Source organism: Bos indicus x Bos taurus, chromosome 16 (genome assembly GCF_003369695.1).
Source record: "Bos indicus x Bos taurus breed Angus x Brahman F1 hybrid chromosome 16, Bos_hybrid_MaternalHap_v2.0, whole genome shotgun sequence".
NCBI lineage: Eukaryota > Metazoa > Chordata > Mammalia > Artiodactyla > Bovidae > Bos > Bos indicus x Bos taurus.
This window is the reverse complement of record NC_040091.1, coordinates 44,924,955-44,940,572: the sequence shown is the minus strand read 5'-3', so window position 1 is coordinate 44,940,572 and position 15,618 is coordinate 44,924,955. Positions and strand designations below refer to the sequence as shown.

Genomic DNA, 15,618 nt, shown 5'->3' with positions numbered 1-15,618 from the left:
CCTGACAAGCACCGCAGCCAACTCTTCCTGCTGAGTTGATAGCATTTGTTGAAAGTGGTGTCGCTTCTTGCGACGTGAATCATTTTTTTTGGCTGAGTGATGCAGTTTGTGGTATCTTAGTTGATCTTAGTTCCTTACATGTGCATGCTCAGTCATATCTGGCTCTTAGCAATCCTATGGGCTGTAGCCCACCAGGCTCCTCTGTCCATGGGATTCTCCAGGCAAGAGTACTGGAGTGGGTTGCCATGCTCTCCTCCAGGGGATCTTCCCAACCCAGGGATCAAACCTGAATCTCCTGCATCTCGTTACATTGCAGACAGATTCTTTACCACCTACCTGAGCCCACCGAGGAATCCTTAGGTTCCTTGACCAGGGATTGAACCTGAGCCCCTGGCAGTGAAAGCTCGGAGTCCTCATGGCTAGACCAGCAGGGAATCCTCTCATGTAAAATCCTTTGAAGTGATGTAATTGGTGATTAAATGTGGCAGTTCAGTTTTTTGTAGGAAGGGTCCCCACCGGGAATATCCCAGTTCTCATTGCACAAAGTCGGGACGTCCTATTTTCACTCAAACTTACACTTGACCAGCAGCCCCAGACACCTCTGGATGACACTCAGGCTCATGTGCAATGGAACATTTGGAGGAGCGGGGAAGTGTGGAGCAGTTCCCACGTGGCGCCACATTTTTGAGAGTTTCAGAAACAAAATGTGAGCAATATTCTTTGAAATGTAAGTCATGCGAAGCATAGGCTCACCTGGATATAGCTTTCTTGTCGCATAAAAAGTTGGTCCCGGCATCGTCAGTTCCTTGTCTAGTCTGCTGTTCAGGCAAGTAATTTTCCCAGATGCGCTCTATTGAATTTGAATATAGAAGACTGAAGTTTGTGGGACAGCCAACAAATCGTACCTATCAACGAAACAAGTGATTGCACGGAGCATCACTTTATAATATTAGTATGCTCACACGTGATTTAAGAATACATTAAAAGCATTGAATGTTGTTTGATCAAACGGTAGAGGTCTTAAATGGAGCAAGGAAATGCACCCACATCGCAGTACTATCCTCTGCTGGAGAATCCCATGGGAGGGGAGGAGCCTGCCCGGTATACAGGCTAAACTAAGTCATAAGGTCAGAAAGACTGTGAAGTATCAGGACCCATCGACTTCCTTCATCACATATTCGACTCTTCACAGGTGCTGACCAATTTCTTAGAAAACAACAAACAGTGAAAAGTCGAAAAATTGTTAGTTGGGTGCTCAGTAAGTCGTACTGTACCTCCTGGCGACTACTTTTGGACTTTGTAGCCCCCAGGCTCCTCTGTTCATGGGATTCTGCCGCAAGCAAGACTGGAGTCGGAGTCCGGTTCCTTCCACCCCAAGAGGGATCTTCCTGCCCAGGGATCAAATTCCAGTTCTCTTTATCTAGGCAGCATTTCACTTCTCACTTTCTAGAACTACAAGCGGCCTCCGTATCACGCACAGTGGCTTAACTCGTCCATGTTAAATTGGCAGACCAGTAGTTGTTGAAACATGCTGTAGTATGCTGAGAGGTTACTTGTCACTGTTTCAAGGTTAAATTTATCAGAGTACATGCTGGAAATTGGGAAGGTTATTGGAAGGAGATGATCTACTTGAGGGCTAGAGCAGACTGAAACTAAAAATCTGTTTATAGGCGTCTCAACCTTGGGGTTTAATTGGATTTTCAAATTCTGTTCACATAAACTAGATAATTGGGAGCTTCTTAGTGTTTCTTGTAATTTTGGAGTCGGAGAGAGTTGCCTTTGTTAAAGACAGTAGCTGTTAATGATTTGGAAGTAGTATCTATTTAAGATCACTTTGAAGCTTCATTGGTGATGAATCTTATATTGTTTGACTCAGCTCTTAATTGGCTTATTTCCTGTAGAGCTCCCTCATAACACAGGATATATTTTTTTGCATACAACCAGAGCCTAAAAAACAGAATATGATTTATATTGACCCAAAGGACCATTCACAGAATTAACAAAACAAATCAAGAAAACTTGTCTTTACAGTGTTAATGTGAGGAGATATTAAAAAGAGAAAAACATCACCCAAAATTCTTAAGTTGTGTATTAACTTTTAACATTCTCAGATTCTTAGTACACGTCATTCAGCAGATATAAAACTGCTATGCGCTTTAGCCCTCTGAATCCCAGATTTTTGGTCTTTCTTTTTGTTTTTAAAGTTAAATTTCATTAATTCTTGTTTTCCTTTATTCTGTGTTAAATACACAGTACATTTTGTAAGAACTCCTTTTGAAGATAACATAAAGATTAAAAGAAAACAGCATAATGATGCACAGAACAATAGACAAGATAGTATTTCTAAATATGAGAATTCTTGACTCTTTCAAATGTGCCTATGAGGAGGTATTATGCACCTTGTCGGGTCCGCTGGGCTGAGCATCGCCGGCGGCGGCGGGTGAGTGCTAGGCTGGGGCCGGGTGGGCTCGGAGCCCGCCGGCCGCGGTCGCCTCAAGCGTGTCCTGCGCTGTGGGAATTTTATGCTTCAAGTGGCTCCTTGCTCGGTCCTGTTCCTGGGTGCGCGGCGATTATTGAGGCTGTCGGGGCCGGGGTCTCCCCCAGGGCTGCCCACCCTAGGAGCTACAGCCGAGCTTCCGGAATCGAATTGTGTTTCTCTTGACACTTGTCACTTTTATTTCCACCCTCCCCCTCCAGGGTGGATTTCCGGTGAGCGGAGACATCCAAAATTGCAGGGAAATACTGGGGAGAAAAGTGCCCCCGGAGGAGCAGGGTCCGTAATTGCCCGCTAATGATGACTGACATTTCTAAGGCGATGGCATGGACCACAATGAGAAATACGGTTCGGTCGCCGATTGCTAAGTAGCAAAGAGCAGGCGACTGACTGAGGGCTGCTGGGCGAAAGATGGATCCCTGTGAAGATGTAGAAAGGTCCAGTGGTAAATCTGAGAACCCCAGGGGGAATCAGCGTCATGAACTTGAAGGACCACAGGCCAGTGGTCCTGAGGCCCCCGGGAATGATGCTGCTGAGCTATGGAGCCAGAAATGCGAGCTGCGGAGCAAATTGGTGCAGACCAGCAACAGGTGAAATGATCTGATGAGTTTGTTGTTATTTGCTGGGGCAGTAGAAGGGAAAGACGGGCTTCCATCTTTTTGCATTTTGTTTGTAAGCCTAGGAAAAAGTTTACCGGGAGTCTCCAGCAGCTTGGAATGAAATACCCTGGAGACACTAAAGGAAATTAACTATATTAAGTAGATAAAAAGTGCTTAGGGAATTGCTGACTCTAGGCTGAAGTGGGAATCAAACAGTAGAAAAGGTTTGATGTTTACCAATTTCTTGACCTGTGATTCCCCACATGTAAAAAGGGGATAATAAATCTGTGAACTGAATGAGCTGATTCATGTTAAGTGCTCAGAAAGCAGGCATGGCCCGAAATACGCTGTTCAATGAAAACTGACCTATTGTAATCCAAAATGTGAATTTAGAATTTTTTTTTTTTTTGATCTTACAGTGAACAGCAAGATTGAAAGAGTTTCTGAAGAACTTCGAACGGTTGTCCAAGAAATGAAAAAATACTTCCCATCGGAAAGACATAGTAAACCAAGCACACTGGATGCCCTTAACTATGCCCTTCTCTGTGTACACAGGGTACAAGGTAAACGGGCTGCCCAGAAAATACAGTCTTGCACAAACATCACTGCTCATAGATGGCACCCAGGCCAGAAGCCTTGTCTGCTTGGTTTTAGGCACAGAAATGTTTTGAGTGTTTTATGCTGTTCTATGTGAGATGAGTAAATCTACACTGAGGCCATTGGCATCTTAGTTTTTCAGATTAGCACTGTGTGCATGCACTTCAGTCGTGTCTGACTCTTTGCAACCCCTACTGCCTCTGCCAGGCGCCTCTGTCCATGGGATTCTCCAGGCAAGAATACTGGATTGGGTTGCCATGCCCATCTCCAGGGGATCTTCCCAACCCAGGCATCGAATCTGCATCTCCTGCTTGGCAGGTGGATTCTTTACCACAGAGCCATTCAGGAAGCCCTATTTGTGTAATAGTTTAGTATTTTTGTTGCAGTATTTTGCAGCTTTATTTTGGGAGAGTAAGAGTTTGGCATAACCACATTTTGGAGATTGACTTTTTAAAGGAATATTGTCTTCTATGATTATTGGGGGGAAAATAGTTGGACTTTTAAAATGCAGTCATGTCATGTCAGGAATTTACCAAATTAAAATGGAATGGTTATAAACACTTTTCTTTTGACAACTTTCTTCCCAAGAGATTTTAAAAATGCACATTCTGTAGCACAAACCTCTGTGGCTTCATGCTGCTGCTGCTGCTGCTGCTAAGTCACTTCAGTCGTGTCCGACTCTGTGCGACCTCATAGACGGCAGCCCACCAGGCTCCCCCGTCGGTGGGATTCTCCAGGCAAGAACACTGAAGTGGGTTGCCATTTCCTTCTCCAGTGCATGAAAGTGAAAAGGGAAAGTGAAGTCGCTCAGTCATGTCCGACTCTTAGCGACCCCACGGACTGCAGCCCACCAGGCTCCTCCGTCCATGGGATTTTCCAGGCAAGAGTCCTGGAGTGGGGTGCCATCGCCTTCTCCGTGTGGCTTCATAGATGATATATAATTCCTGAATACTGAAGTGATGTTTCTGCCATACAAATCCCCTCTGTGTATATTGAGAATTTTTGGTTTCGGTACCTTGTTTTGGTACTTTAAATTTATCTTGTTCCCTATGAACCAGAACATGCCAAATTCATAAATTCAAAATCTTAAGTTTATACGGCTGTCAGTGTTTTACGTGAAAGAAAAAACTGATCTTTCAAGGAAAATATTCCGAGGTGCCCTTATCCTAAAAAAATTAGCCAACTGTAATCGTGATGAAAATGACTTCCTAAAGATATTGTTGTGAAACAGACTACCTATTTTCCTGTGTTTCTTAGCAAACAGTGAGTCTTTCCAGATTCTCAGACAGAACAGAGCACCTCAAGCTGATGTGACCTTGTGCAGTCTGGAGGAGCTGGCCACTATTGCTTCAGAGCACACTTGGAAAAACACAGTAAGAATTCACAAATTTTGCCATATTAGCCAGGGTGGTTTTTCCTAGGGACCTTATCTTGATGTAGATTCTTAAAAGTGACAACTGAACATTTCAGTAACCACAGTTTGAGGTAAACAACTGGAGAAAACTGCTAATGAGGCATCTTGAGTTTCTCCTGCCCTTGACAAAGAAAACATCTGAAAACAGGAAGCAGCACATGAGTGTTAGTCGGCTTTGCTTCGGTTCTGGGGTGCCTCTCTCTCCTAGCATCCCTGAGTCCTCCCAAATTAAGAAAAAGAAAAAAGCAACACTACAGAGTAATTTCCTGCATCGTATTCTAATCTCCAAATGTTGATTTCTATTTATATCATTCTTAGTTCCAGTACCTACTACCCAGGTTGTAACAACTGGATTTTATAGAGCAGGTGAGTTGAGATGATGTCATCTTTTGTAAAATTTTGAAAGTTATTTAGTATTTATCTTTTCTTCATGTGGACAGAATAATTGAGGTTCATGTTTTGCTGACATGATGGAGATTACTTAATTTATGTATAGTGCATGCATGCTAAGTCACTTCAGTCATGTCCAACTCTTTGTGACCCCGTGGACTGTAGCCCACCAGGCTCCTCTATCCATGGGGATCTCTAGTCAAGAATACTGGAGTGGATTGCCATGCCTTCCTCCAGGGAATCTTCCTGATGCAGGTCCTGAACCTGCATCTCTTATGTCTCCTGCATTGGCCGTCAGGTTCTTTACCACTGGCACCATCTGGGAAGCCCAATTTTTATGTAGACCTCAACATAATCAGTCCTGAATATTCACTGGAAGGACCGATGCTAAAGCTCCAATACTTTGGCCACCTGATGTGAAGAACCAACTCATTGGAAAAGACCCTGATTCTGAGAAGGATTGAGGGCAGGAGGAAAAGGGGACAACAGAGGATGAGATGGTTGGATGGTATCACCGAGTAGATGGAACAAGAGTTTGAACAAGCTCCAGGAGTTGGTGATGGACAGGGAGGCCTGGCCTGCTGCAGTCCATGGGGTTGCAAAGAGTCGGACACGACTGAGCGACTGAACTGAACAGCATAATTGTAACTTGAAGATTTTATAATATTGGAGCACGAGATATCCCTAATGTTACGTGCTTGTTTTACTATTGAAAGGTTGTTGTTGAATCACGCAAATACATCGGGATTCTTGGCCCCCGGAGGAGAAGAATTCAATCCGGGGCCAGAGACGAGACTTGATCGCTCAGAGCTTTTGTGTAATAAAGTTTTATTAAAGTATAAAGGAGATAGAGAAAGCTTCTGACATAGGCATCAGAAGGGGGTAGAAAGAGTACCCGCTTGCTAGTGTTGACAATGAAGTTATATACTCTCTAATGAATCCAAAGAATGTCTGGAGGTTGTAAAGACCTCATCAGACCTACTCCCATAATTTACATTTTAAGATAACAGAATTAGCCAGAAGGTTTAATCCAAAGACTGTCCTTAATCCAGAGACTGTCCTCAGACAGGATACATTATTGTTATATAATCCTAAGGAATGTGGAGAAAGAAAAAAAGTTTGTCCTTTCTTCCTCCTTGAGAATTCCAGACCCCTCTCTCCTTGGGGACCCCTAGATTTCCTATCAACCTGCCTAGGAAATGACTCTCTCACTATTAATAACTAGTGTGTTTATAGTATTGTAGTAAGTGCTATGGAGATTTAAAAAAAAAAGAGCTTTAGAAAAACGTTTTCCTTTTAAGATCTTCAGATTAACACTAGAGAGGAAAACATATGCCAGTGCTAGGCAATACAAACCATGGCTGATTATAAGTAGATTATGTTTATGTCTAATGAAACGAATTAGAGGAACGATTGTTATGAGGTATGTGAAAGACAGCATCTTGGAGCAAGAAAATCTAGAGCTTGATCTTGAAGCCTAGATATGCACAGGCGAAGGGAAGACCGTCCTGTTAGGGATACAGCACAGTTTTCGAAGAGGAAGGAATCGAGTGAACACAGAATATAGTGTGAAAGTGAAACTGTTAGTCACTCTCAGTCGTGTCCAGCTCTTTCTGACCCCATGGGCTGTAGCCCGCCAGGAATTCTCCATGAAATTCTCCAAGCAAGAATACTGGAGTGGGTTTCCACTCCCTTTTCCAAGGGATCTTCCTGACCCAAGGATTGAACCCAGGTCTCCTGCATTGCAAGCAGACTCTTTACTGTCTGAGCCACCAGGGATTCACTGTTTAATAGGTATAGAATGAGCTGGTGTATCATTTGGCAGAACTTACTTCAGAAGGAAAAATGCAGGTTTTATGGTGATAACTAAGAAGTATGTTGGAGAGTTTTGTTACCTTTGCCAGATGTATGTGTGTGTACATTTCAAGTTATTGATCATAGTAGATATCTAGATGAAATTTATTCAGGAAATGTTGCTAGTCATATCTCAACACCATGCATTTATTTTGAATGTTTTTCATAGGATACCTTTGTGGCAGTGTTTTCATTTCTCTCTGGAAGGTTAGTGCATGTTTCTGAACAGGCTCCTTCGATCCTGAATTGTAAGAATTGGAGTCTTGTCATTTTGTTGAACTGCTTGCCCCCCAAGACATGAGGGTGTTCTACACGCACACTGCCCATGCTCAGCTTCCATTCTGGAACAACTGGACACAAAGAGGTAATGGGACCAATATTCAGATGTTTATCTCACCTGGTTAAGCTCACTTTCATTCTACCAGAAATAGTACACAAGTGAATGCATTATTCAGCAATGCAAATTATATGGTTTTTCTTATTTATTTTTAAAAGCCAAAGTGTGATGAAAATCACATTTTAAATGCTTCTAATGACATAAAGGTCCAATAAATTTGCTTTCATTTAGTCAACTTAATTTCACAGATTATATGCTATAAATACGGTTTGATTACAGCATGCTATATAGCAGGTTAATTGCTACAAAGGCTCTGTTTCCTTCACGTGAATACAATTCAATGTTTTTCCTCTTACACTGACTTCATTCTCTCTCTCTAGAGATAAGCGTCTCAAAGTTAGATCCCCTTCCAGTTTTTCTTCTCCTTAAAAGTTTTGTTTTCCTTTGGAAATGCTGCTTTGCCTGAACTGGGGGATGGGGGGTGGATTCCTACTCGAAATTTTCTTTGCCATCTTCTATCTCATGTCATCTTCCGTGCATTTGTTGATCCTTTCTCAGTTAGTTCAATCACTCAGTCATGTCTGATTCTCTATGACCCCATGGACTGCAGTACGCCAGACTTCCCTGTCCTTCACTGTCTCCCAAAGCTTGCTCACTTATGTTCATCAAGTCGGTGATGCCATCCAACCATCTCATCCTCTGTCGTCCCCTTCTCCTCCTGCCTTCAGTCTTTCCCAGTATCAGGGTCTTTTCCAGTGAGTCAGTTCTTCACATCAGGTGCCCAAAGTATTAGGGCTTTAGCTTCACATTAGTTTTCGAATGTTGAGTTTTAAGCCAACTTTTTCACTGTCCTCTTTCACTTTCATCAAGAGGCTCTTCAGTTCCTCTTCGCTTTCTGCCATACGGTGGTGTCATCTGCATATCTGAGATTATAGACACTTCTCCTGGCAGTCTTGATTCCAGCTTGTGCTTCATCCAGCCCAGCACTTTGCATGATGTATTCTGCATATAACTTAAATAAACAGGGTGACAATATACATCCGGTTCTAACTGTTGCTTCTTGATCTGCATACAGATTTCTCAGGAGGGAGGTAAGTTCAGTTCAGTCGCTCTCTGTGACCCCATGGACTGCAGCACACCAGGCTTCCCTGTCCATCACCAGTTCCCAGAGCTTGTTCCAGCTTATGTCCATCAAGTCGGTGATGCTATCCAACCGTCTCATCCTGTGTTCTCTCCTTCTCCTCCTGCCCTCAGTCTTTCCCAGCATCAGGGTCTTTTCCAATGAGTCAGTTCTTTGCATTAGGTTGTCAAAGTATTGGAGTTTCAGCTTCAGCGTCAGTCCTTCCAAAGAATATTCAGGACTGATTTCCTTTAGAATTGACTGGTTTGATCTCCTTGCAGTGCAAGGGACTCTCAAGAGGCAGGTAAGGTGGTCTGGAATTTCCATCTCTTAAAGAATTTTCCACAGTTTTTTGTGATCCACACAGTCAAAGGTTTTGGCATAGTCAATAAAGCAGAAGTAGATGTTTTTTCTGGAACTGACAAAAATCCTTTCTCAAGTTACCCTTTATATCTTATTTCATACTTTTCATGAGACATCTTTTAAAGATTTTCGTATAGATCAACTTTCTTTTTGATCCCAAACCCTTTTCTCTCATTTTGATTATTTTATTATGGTAAAAAAAACACATTCACAAAATTTACCATTGTAAGAGCTGACTCATTAGGAAAGACCCTGATGCTGGGAAAGATTGAAGTCAGGAGGAGAAGTGGGTGGCAGAGGATAAGATGGTTGGATGGCATCACTGACTTTATGGACATGAGTTTGAACAAACTCCAGGAGATGGTAAAGGACAGGGAAGCCTGGCATGCTGCAGTCCATGGAATTGCAGAGTCAGACATGACTAAACAACTGAACAACAGCTGTTTTTGAGTGTATGGTTCAGCAACATGAAGTCCATTCACACTGTTGTGAAGTGGATCCCCAGAACTTCATCCTGCAGATCCAGATTTCTGTACTTTTTTCTGGTTTTCAGTCCACTGCCCAGCCCAGTGAAGATCAGTTTTACAAGCTTTTTTTTTTTTTAACCACAGACCCTCTCTGTCCTCTGTACACGTTTTGTAGAAGCTTTGGAAAAGACACCTGTCACCCCTGCTTTTTTTCCAGCCCTTCTCTCCTGTTTTGTTGTTGTTCAGTCGCTCAGTCATGTCCTACTCTTTGTTACTACACGGACTGCAGCATGCCAGGCTTCCCTGTCCTTCACCATCTCCCGGAGTTTGCTCAAACTAATGTCCATTGAGTTGGTGATGCCATCCAACCATGTCATCCTCTGTAGTCCCCTTCTCCTCCTGCCTTCAATCTTTTCCAGCATCAGGATCTTTTCCAATGAGTCAGCTCTTCACATCAGGTGCCCAAAGTATTGGAGCTTCAGCATCAGTCCTTCCAGTGACTGTTCAGGGTTGATTTCCTTTAGGATTGACTGGTTTGATCTCCTTGCAGTCTAAGGGGGTTTGATCTCCTTGCAGTCTAAGGGACTCTTAAGAGTCTTCTCCAGCACCACAATTCAAACTCATCAGTTCTTTAGCACTCAGCTTCTTTATGGTCCAACTGTCACATCCATACATGACTACTGGAAAAACCATAGCTTTGAATATATAGACAGTTTGTGGGCAAAGTAATGCCTCTGCTTTTTAATATGCTCTCTGGATTTGTCATAGCTTTCCTTCTTTCCTATTCCCATCATTCAGAAACACTGATTTCATTTTTCTTCCTCTTTCCTAAATATGTGTTATCAAACTTTAGCTGTCCATATTTGTTTTTCTGCTTTTGTTTGTCATGTATTCATCCCAGGGACATTTATGCAGCTGTCTCTGTGGGCTGAGAGCTGTTCTAGGTGCTGAGGTACAACTGTGAGCAGAACCCACACGTGGGACTGTTCACCAGCTCTTTTCTCATTTACCTTTCAGTATCGCCCTACTGTCTCTGTCTGATTTTTTCACCTTCTTATCTTTGCTAATTATTTAATATTTTCCCTACTTGTGAAAACATACTAGTCTCTGAAATTGTTGTCTTTCAGACCCTAAACATTAACTTGCTCCATAAAGATGGTGTCCATCTCGTTCACTCCTGACACTGTGCTTTTGCCTTAGGAACCCCAAGGATCCAGACTCTCCCTAAGAGCCATTTTTTAGCCCCCACACTGCTCCTGGCTTATGCACGTGTTACCTCCTTCTGTCCTTTCCTTTGAATTCAGAGAACATTAAGAGGACATAGGAAGCTGTATAAACTCAGTGGTTGTCAGGTCTGGCCCAGTGTTAGAGCACGTTTCCACTTAGGTTTGTCATACAGACCTCTGAGAAGGAGCTGACCACTCTTTCTTTAGAATACAGCTTCAGCAACAAGAACTTGCACACTCTCGCCCAGGTGTGGAAGTGACTGTGGGCACCTGTCTACTGTTTGAGATCCCATAGGCTGACGTTCTGTGTTTGAGGACTCCTGGGAATGCAGCTGAATTCACATGCCTGATGCATAAATAGTGCAGGTGAGTTTACCTTACAGTAGAGTTGCAGTATTTTTTATGTGCAAGGAATTTTAACCTTGGAATCTGAAGGTCTGAGTTTCAAATTGAATTACGTCCGTTCATGAACCTTGGACTCTTTGAAAGTTCTCTGGGCTACAAGGAAATCAAACCAGTCAACCCTATAGGAAATCAGTCCTGAATATTCACTGGAAGGACTGATGCTGAAGCTGAAGCTCCAATACTTTGGCCACCTGATGTGAAGAGCCGACTCATTGGAAAAGACCCTGATCTTGGGAAAGATTGAAGGCAGAAGGAGAAGGGGGTGACAGAGGACGAGATGGTTGGATGGCATCACCGACTCAATGGACATGAATTTGAGCAGGCTCTGGGAGATGGTGAAGGACAGGGAAGCCTGGCATGCTGCAGTTCATGGGGTCGCAAAGAGACATGACCTAGCAACCGAACACGTGAACCTTGGAGGCCACCTGGCTTCTCATCGTAAAATGAGAATCTTAGTTTCTGACGTGCCTGTTAATGCAGGGTTGCCAAGAGGACCTAGCAGTCAGTGGGTAAGTGAAGCCCTGGGGATGTTTGGAGCATCCACAGCATAAAGGCTTATCTTTACTGCTGTCATCTATTGAGTGGTTACTGGTTGTCAGGATCCCTTCTTGATGCTTTACTGGAGTAACCCAGTTAACCTTCACAAAGACTTCTCCAGTGGACCAAGACAGTAACTATGTTGATTTGTGTCTGCTTAGAAGCAGGGCAGTTATGGTTATGGAACAGGGGTTGAGAGGAGCCCTCAACCCGCATCACGGGCCTGGCCGGAAGGAGCAAGGCCAGAGGAGGGCTGGGGGCAGGAGCTTGGGCTGCAGTGCAGCTTAGAGAGCAGCTGGGCCAGGCACCTAAAGGGGGTCCAAGCTCCACAGGCTAGAGGATCCTGGCATCTGGATGGAGTAGTCCTATCTCAGAGCCCCTCAGTGCATGGCCTGGGAATTTGGGTGGCAATTAGGTCCCCCACAGTCAAGAGCCGAGCCATTTCTGAGCTGCCACAGTCACAGAGGTGCCATCGTCACACTGCCTGTCAGTATGGAGCTGGCCTTCACCTTGGCAACGTGAATCCAGAGCCCCTTTGACAGCTTGGCCGCTGGGACTGCACCTTAAAGCGGGAAACCTCGCCCCAGACAAAGCTAAGCACTTGAAAGTGGCCCCACGGCACGGCTCCCGTCTGACCCTGGCTACCCCAATCTGATCTGAAAGTCAGATCAGGAAACTAAGGATGTTTTTGAAACATCCTTCTCTTGCCTTAATTCCTCCATGATTTATTTGAGCCTTGAGTGAAACAGTTTTTATGTTGAGACAACAGGACATCTTAGAGAAATGAATTTCTTTACCTTATTTTTTCACTTCTTTTTCTCACTGTGTTCAGTTGTGTCCGACTCTGCGACTCTTTTAACTGTTGCCTGCCAGGTTCCTCTGTTAATGGAATTCTCCAGGCCGGAATACTGGAGTGGGTAGCCATTCCCTTCTCCAGGGGATCTTTCCAACCCAGGGATCAAATCCGAGTCTTTTGTGTCTCCTGCATCACAGGCAGATTCTTTACCTCCGAGCCATCTGGGCAGCTCACTTTGTCAAGTTCTTTCATTTATTTCTCATGGATATTCTGTAAGAACTTCTGGTTTCAGGATTCTGGGACTGCAGCTCTTACAGTTTCAGGAATTATGGTAGTTTGGTCATCAGTCCATTTACTTTTAAACTGGAGGTTTTTAAAAAGTCATAAACACTTTTCTTGATTATTCAGAAGCCCAGTTTCTGACTCTTGCTAATGATCCTTTCCTCAGGGATATGAACGCCTGGACTATATTTGGTATTTTGGGTCTTTAGAATTCTCATTGTAAATTCTCCTTCAGTGTATTTTAAAAAAATATTTTCTTGGTTTCTATAACTGGGGACTGTTCACTCTAGTGAACAAACGTTCAAGATATGTAATTAGGGAGACTCACCAGACAAAAGTAATCAGCAATACCTGAGAATAGACTCAGTTTCCTACTGTGTCCTAAGGTGGGCAAATTTAAAAGTTTCTGAATTACCCCCTTATAAATCAGTAAAACAAATGCAAAAGTTTGTAAAACTGAAGCAGAACCTTTGGCATGAGAGTTGTGAGGGGAAAAATTTATTTCTGTCTTTCCATTGTGCTGGGTCCTCATTGTGGCTTGAAGGCTCTCTAGTCCAGAGCACAGGCTCTAGAGCAGTGAATCTATTTGCAGTGAATGGAATCTTATTTCCCTGACCAGGGATCAAACCCAACTCCCCTGCATTGGAAGCCAGATTCTCAACCCCTGGATCACCAGGGAAATCCCGAGAAAATGTTGTTAATGACACTGAATTGGTACCACTTTCTGGAACTTAGTTTGCCAACATATTATGAGAGTCATGAAATGATCATATCGCTTAGGTACACAGCTCTGGGAAATTTATCCAAGGAAAGAAAACACAATGAAAAAAATGTATTATATATCCTACACCCAAAAGCTCTATGTAGTCTAAATTCCAAGTTTTTGAGACATGTCCAAACTATTACCAGGGCGTGGAATATCACCAGCAAAATACTTGTGTCACAGGATGACTATGTTGGCGTTTAAAGCAGTGAGTGCAGGCAGGTGTAGAAACACAGACAGAACTGCAGGAGATGACAGGGAAAGGCCATCATCAGTGGCTCTCAGGGCCTCTCCTGAGGGCTGCTGATCAGCAGGAAAGCCCTGGGTAAATCCTGGATGGGATGAGATCTTGGTAAAGGGGAGAGGAGTCCTATCTTAAGAGTAGCTCTGTCTCTTAAAAGAGTGTCCTGTTTGGTTAGTGATGGTTTGAGGGGAGCCACCCAGGGCAGGACACTGACGGGTGTCTTTGTTTCTAGTGGCCTCACAGTATGAACTGGCACTGGTGAAGTCCTTCTTCTGCAGGATAGGGTGAGTATGGGGGCTCCCTGAGGCCAGGAGCAGTTGGTTAGGCTCTGATTATATTTTAATTTTTTTCTTGATGTATGGCTTATCCCTGGGTTGGGAAGATCCCCTGGAGTAGGAAATGGCAACCCACTCCAGTATCCTTGCCTGGAGAATCTCATGGACAGGGGAGCCTGGTGGGCTACATACAGTCCATGGCGTCACAAAGACATGCGCACGCACATGAAAAAACAGTAGCTGATTTAGTGTTTCAGGTGTGCAGCAAAGTGATTCAGTTATATATGCGCATACTAAGTCACCTCAGTTGTGTCAGACTCTTTGCAGCCCTGTGGACTGTAGCCCTTCAGGCTCCTCCATCCATGGGATTCTCCAGGCAAGGATAACGGAGTGGGTTGCCATGCCCTCCTCTAGGGGATCTTCCTGACCCAGGGACCAAACCCAAGTCTCTTAGATCTGCCTTGGCAGGTGAGTTCTTTACCACTAGTGCCATCGTTCACGTGTGCATGCTAGTGCTAAGTTGCTCCAGTCGTGCTTGGCTTTCTGCGACCCTAACTGTAGCCCGCCAGGCTCCTCTGTCAGTGGGGTTCTCCAGGCAAGAATACTGGAGTGGGTTGCCATGCCTTCCTCCCGGGATCTTCCCCACCCAAGGATCCAACCCCCATCTCCTGTGTCTCCTGCCTTAGCAGGTGGTTTCTTTACCACTAGCACCACTATTCACATATATATTCTTTTCCAGATTCTTTTTCATTACTGGTTATTATGTGATAATTGAATATAGTTCCTTGTGCTGTGTAGGAGGTCTTTGTTATTTTATCTGTTTTATATTTAGTCGTCTGTATCTGTTAATCCCAAATTCCAAGTTTACCCCTCTGATTTTATTTAGCACTTATTTTGATTTTTCTGTATTCAGCTAGGTCTTCCATGGATACAAAAGACAAGACCTGGTTCTTGCTACAAGGAGTTCTTATATTTTGACTGAGAAGATACATGTACCCGTGAGAAAAGTAGATAGGAATGCAATAGGAGAAAAGACCGGAAAGATCACTCGGATCTGAAGCCCACTGTTGTCTTGGGGCCTTTTTGATTTTGTTTGGTTTTTGTTTTTCAGTCACATTTAAAATTAATTTTTGCAACTTTGAGCAACCTTAAAGCAAGATAGGTATATTTATGAGAAGACTTAAAGACTTCCTTAGTGGCTCAGCTGGTAAAGAATCCACCTGCAATGCGGGAGACCTGGGTTCGATCCCTGGGTTGGGAAGATCTCTTGGAGAAGGGAACAGCTACCCCACTCCAGGATTCTGGCCTGGAGAATTCCATGGACTGTATAGTCCGTGGGGTCTCAAAGAATTAAGACACAACTGAGCAACTTTCACTGAAAGGTCCAGAGACAGAGAACTAGAAAAAAAGAGATCAAAAGTTTAATTGTAATTGATTTCTGGTAGAATTTATTAG

General features: G+C 43.7%; 1 protein-coding gene across 1 annotated transcript in view; it reads left to right on the top strand.

Annotated features, from left to right (window-relative positions):
* Nucleotides 1-2,399: 2,399 nt before the first annotated feature.
* Nucleotides 2,400-15,618, top strand: part of PER3 (period circadian regulator 3) — a 69,125-nt gene continuing 55,906 nt past the window's right edge. Inside the window, 7 exon segments of the mRNA XM_027565008.1 lie at nucleotides 2,400-2,440; nucleotides 2,698-3,084; nucleotides 3,513-3,656; nucleotides 4,948-5,063; nucleotides 7,518-7,599; nucleotides 7,602-7,712; nucleotides 14,121-14,172. Of these exon segments, the coding sequence (XP_027420809.1) occupies nucleotides 2,973-3,084; nucleotides 3,513-3,656; nucleotides 4,948-5,063; nucleotides 7,518-7,599; nucleotides 7,602-7,712; nucleotides 14,121-14,172 (617 nt within the window). The 5' untranslated portion in view covers nucleotides 2,400-2,440; nucleotides 2,698-2,972.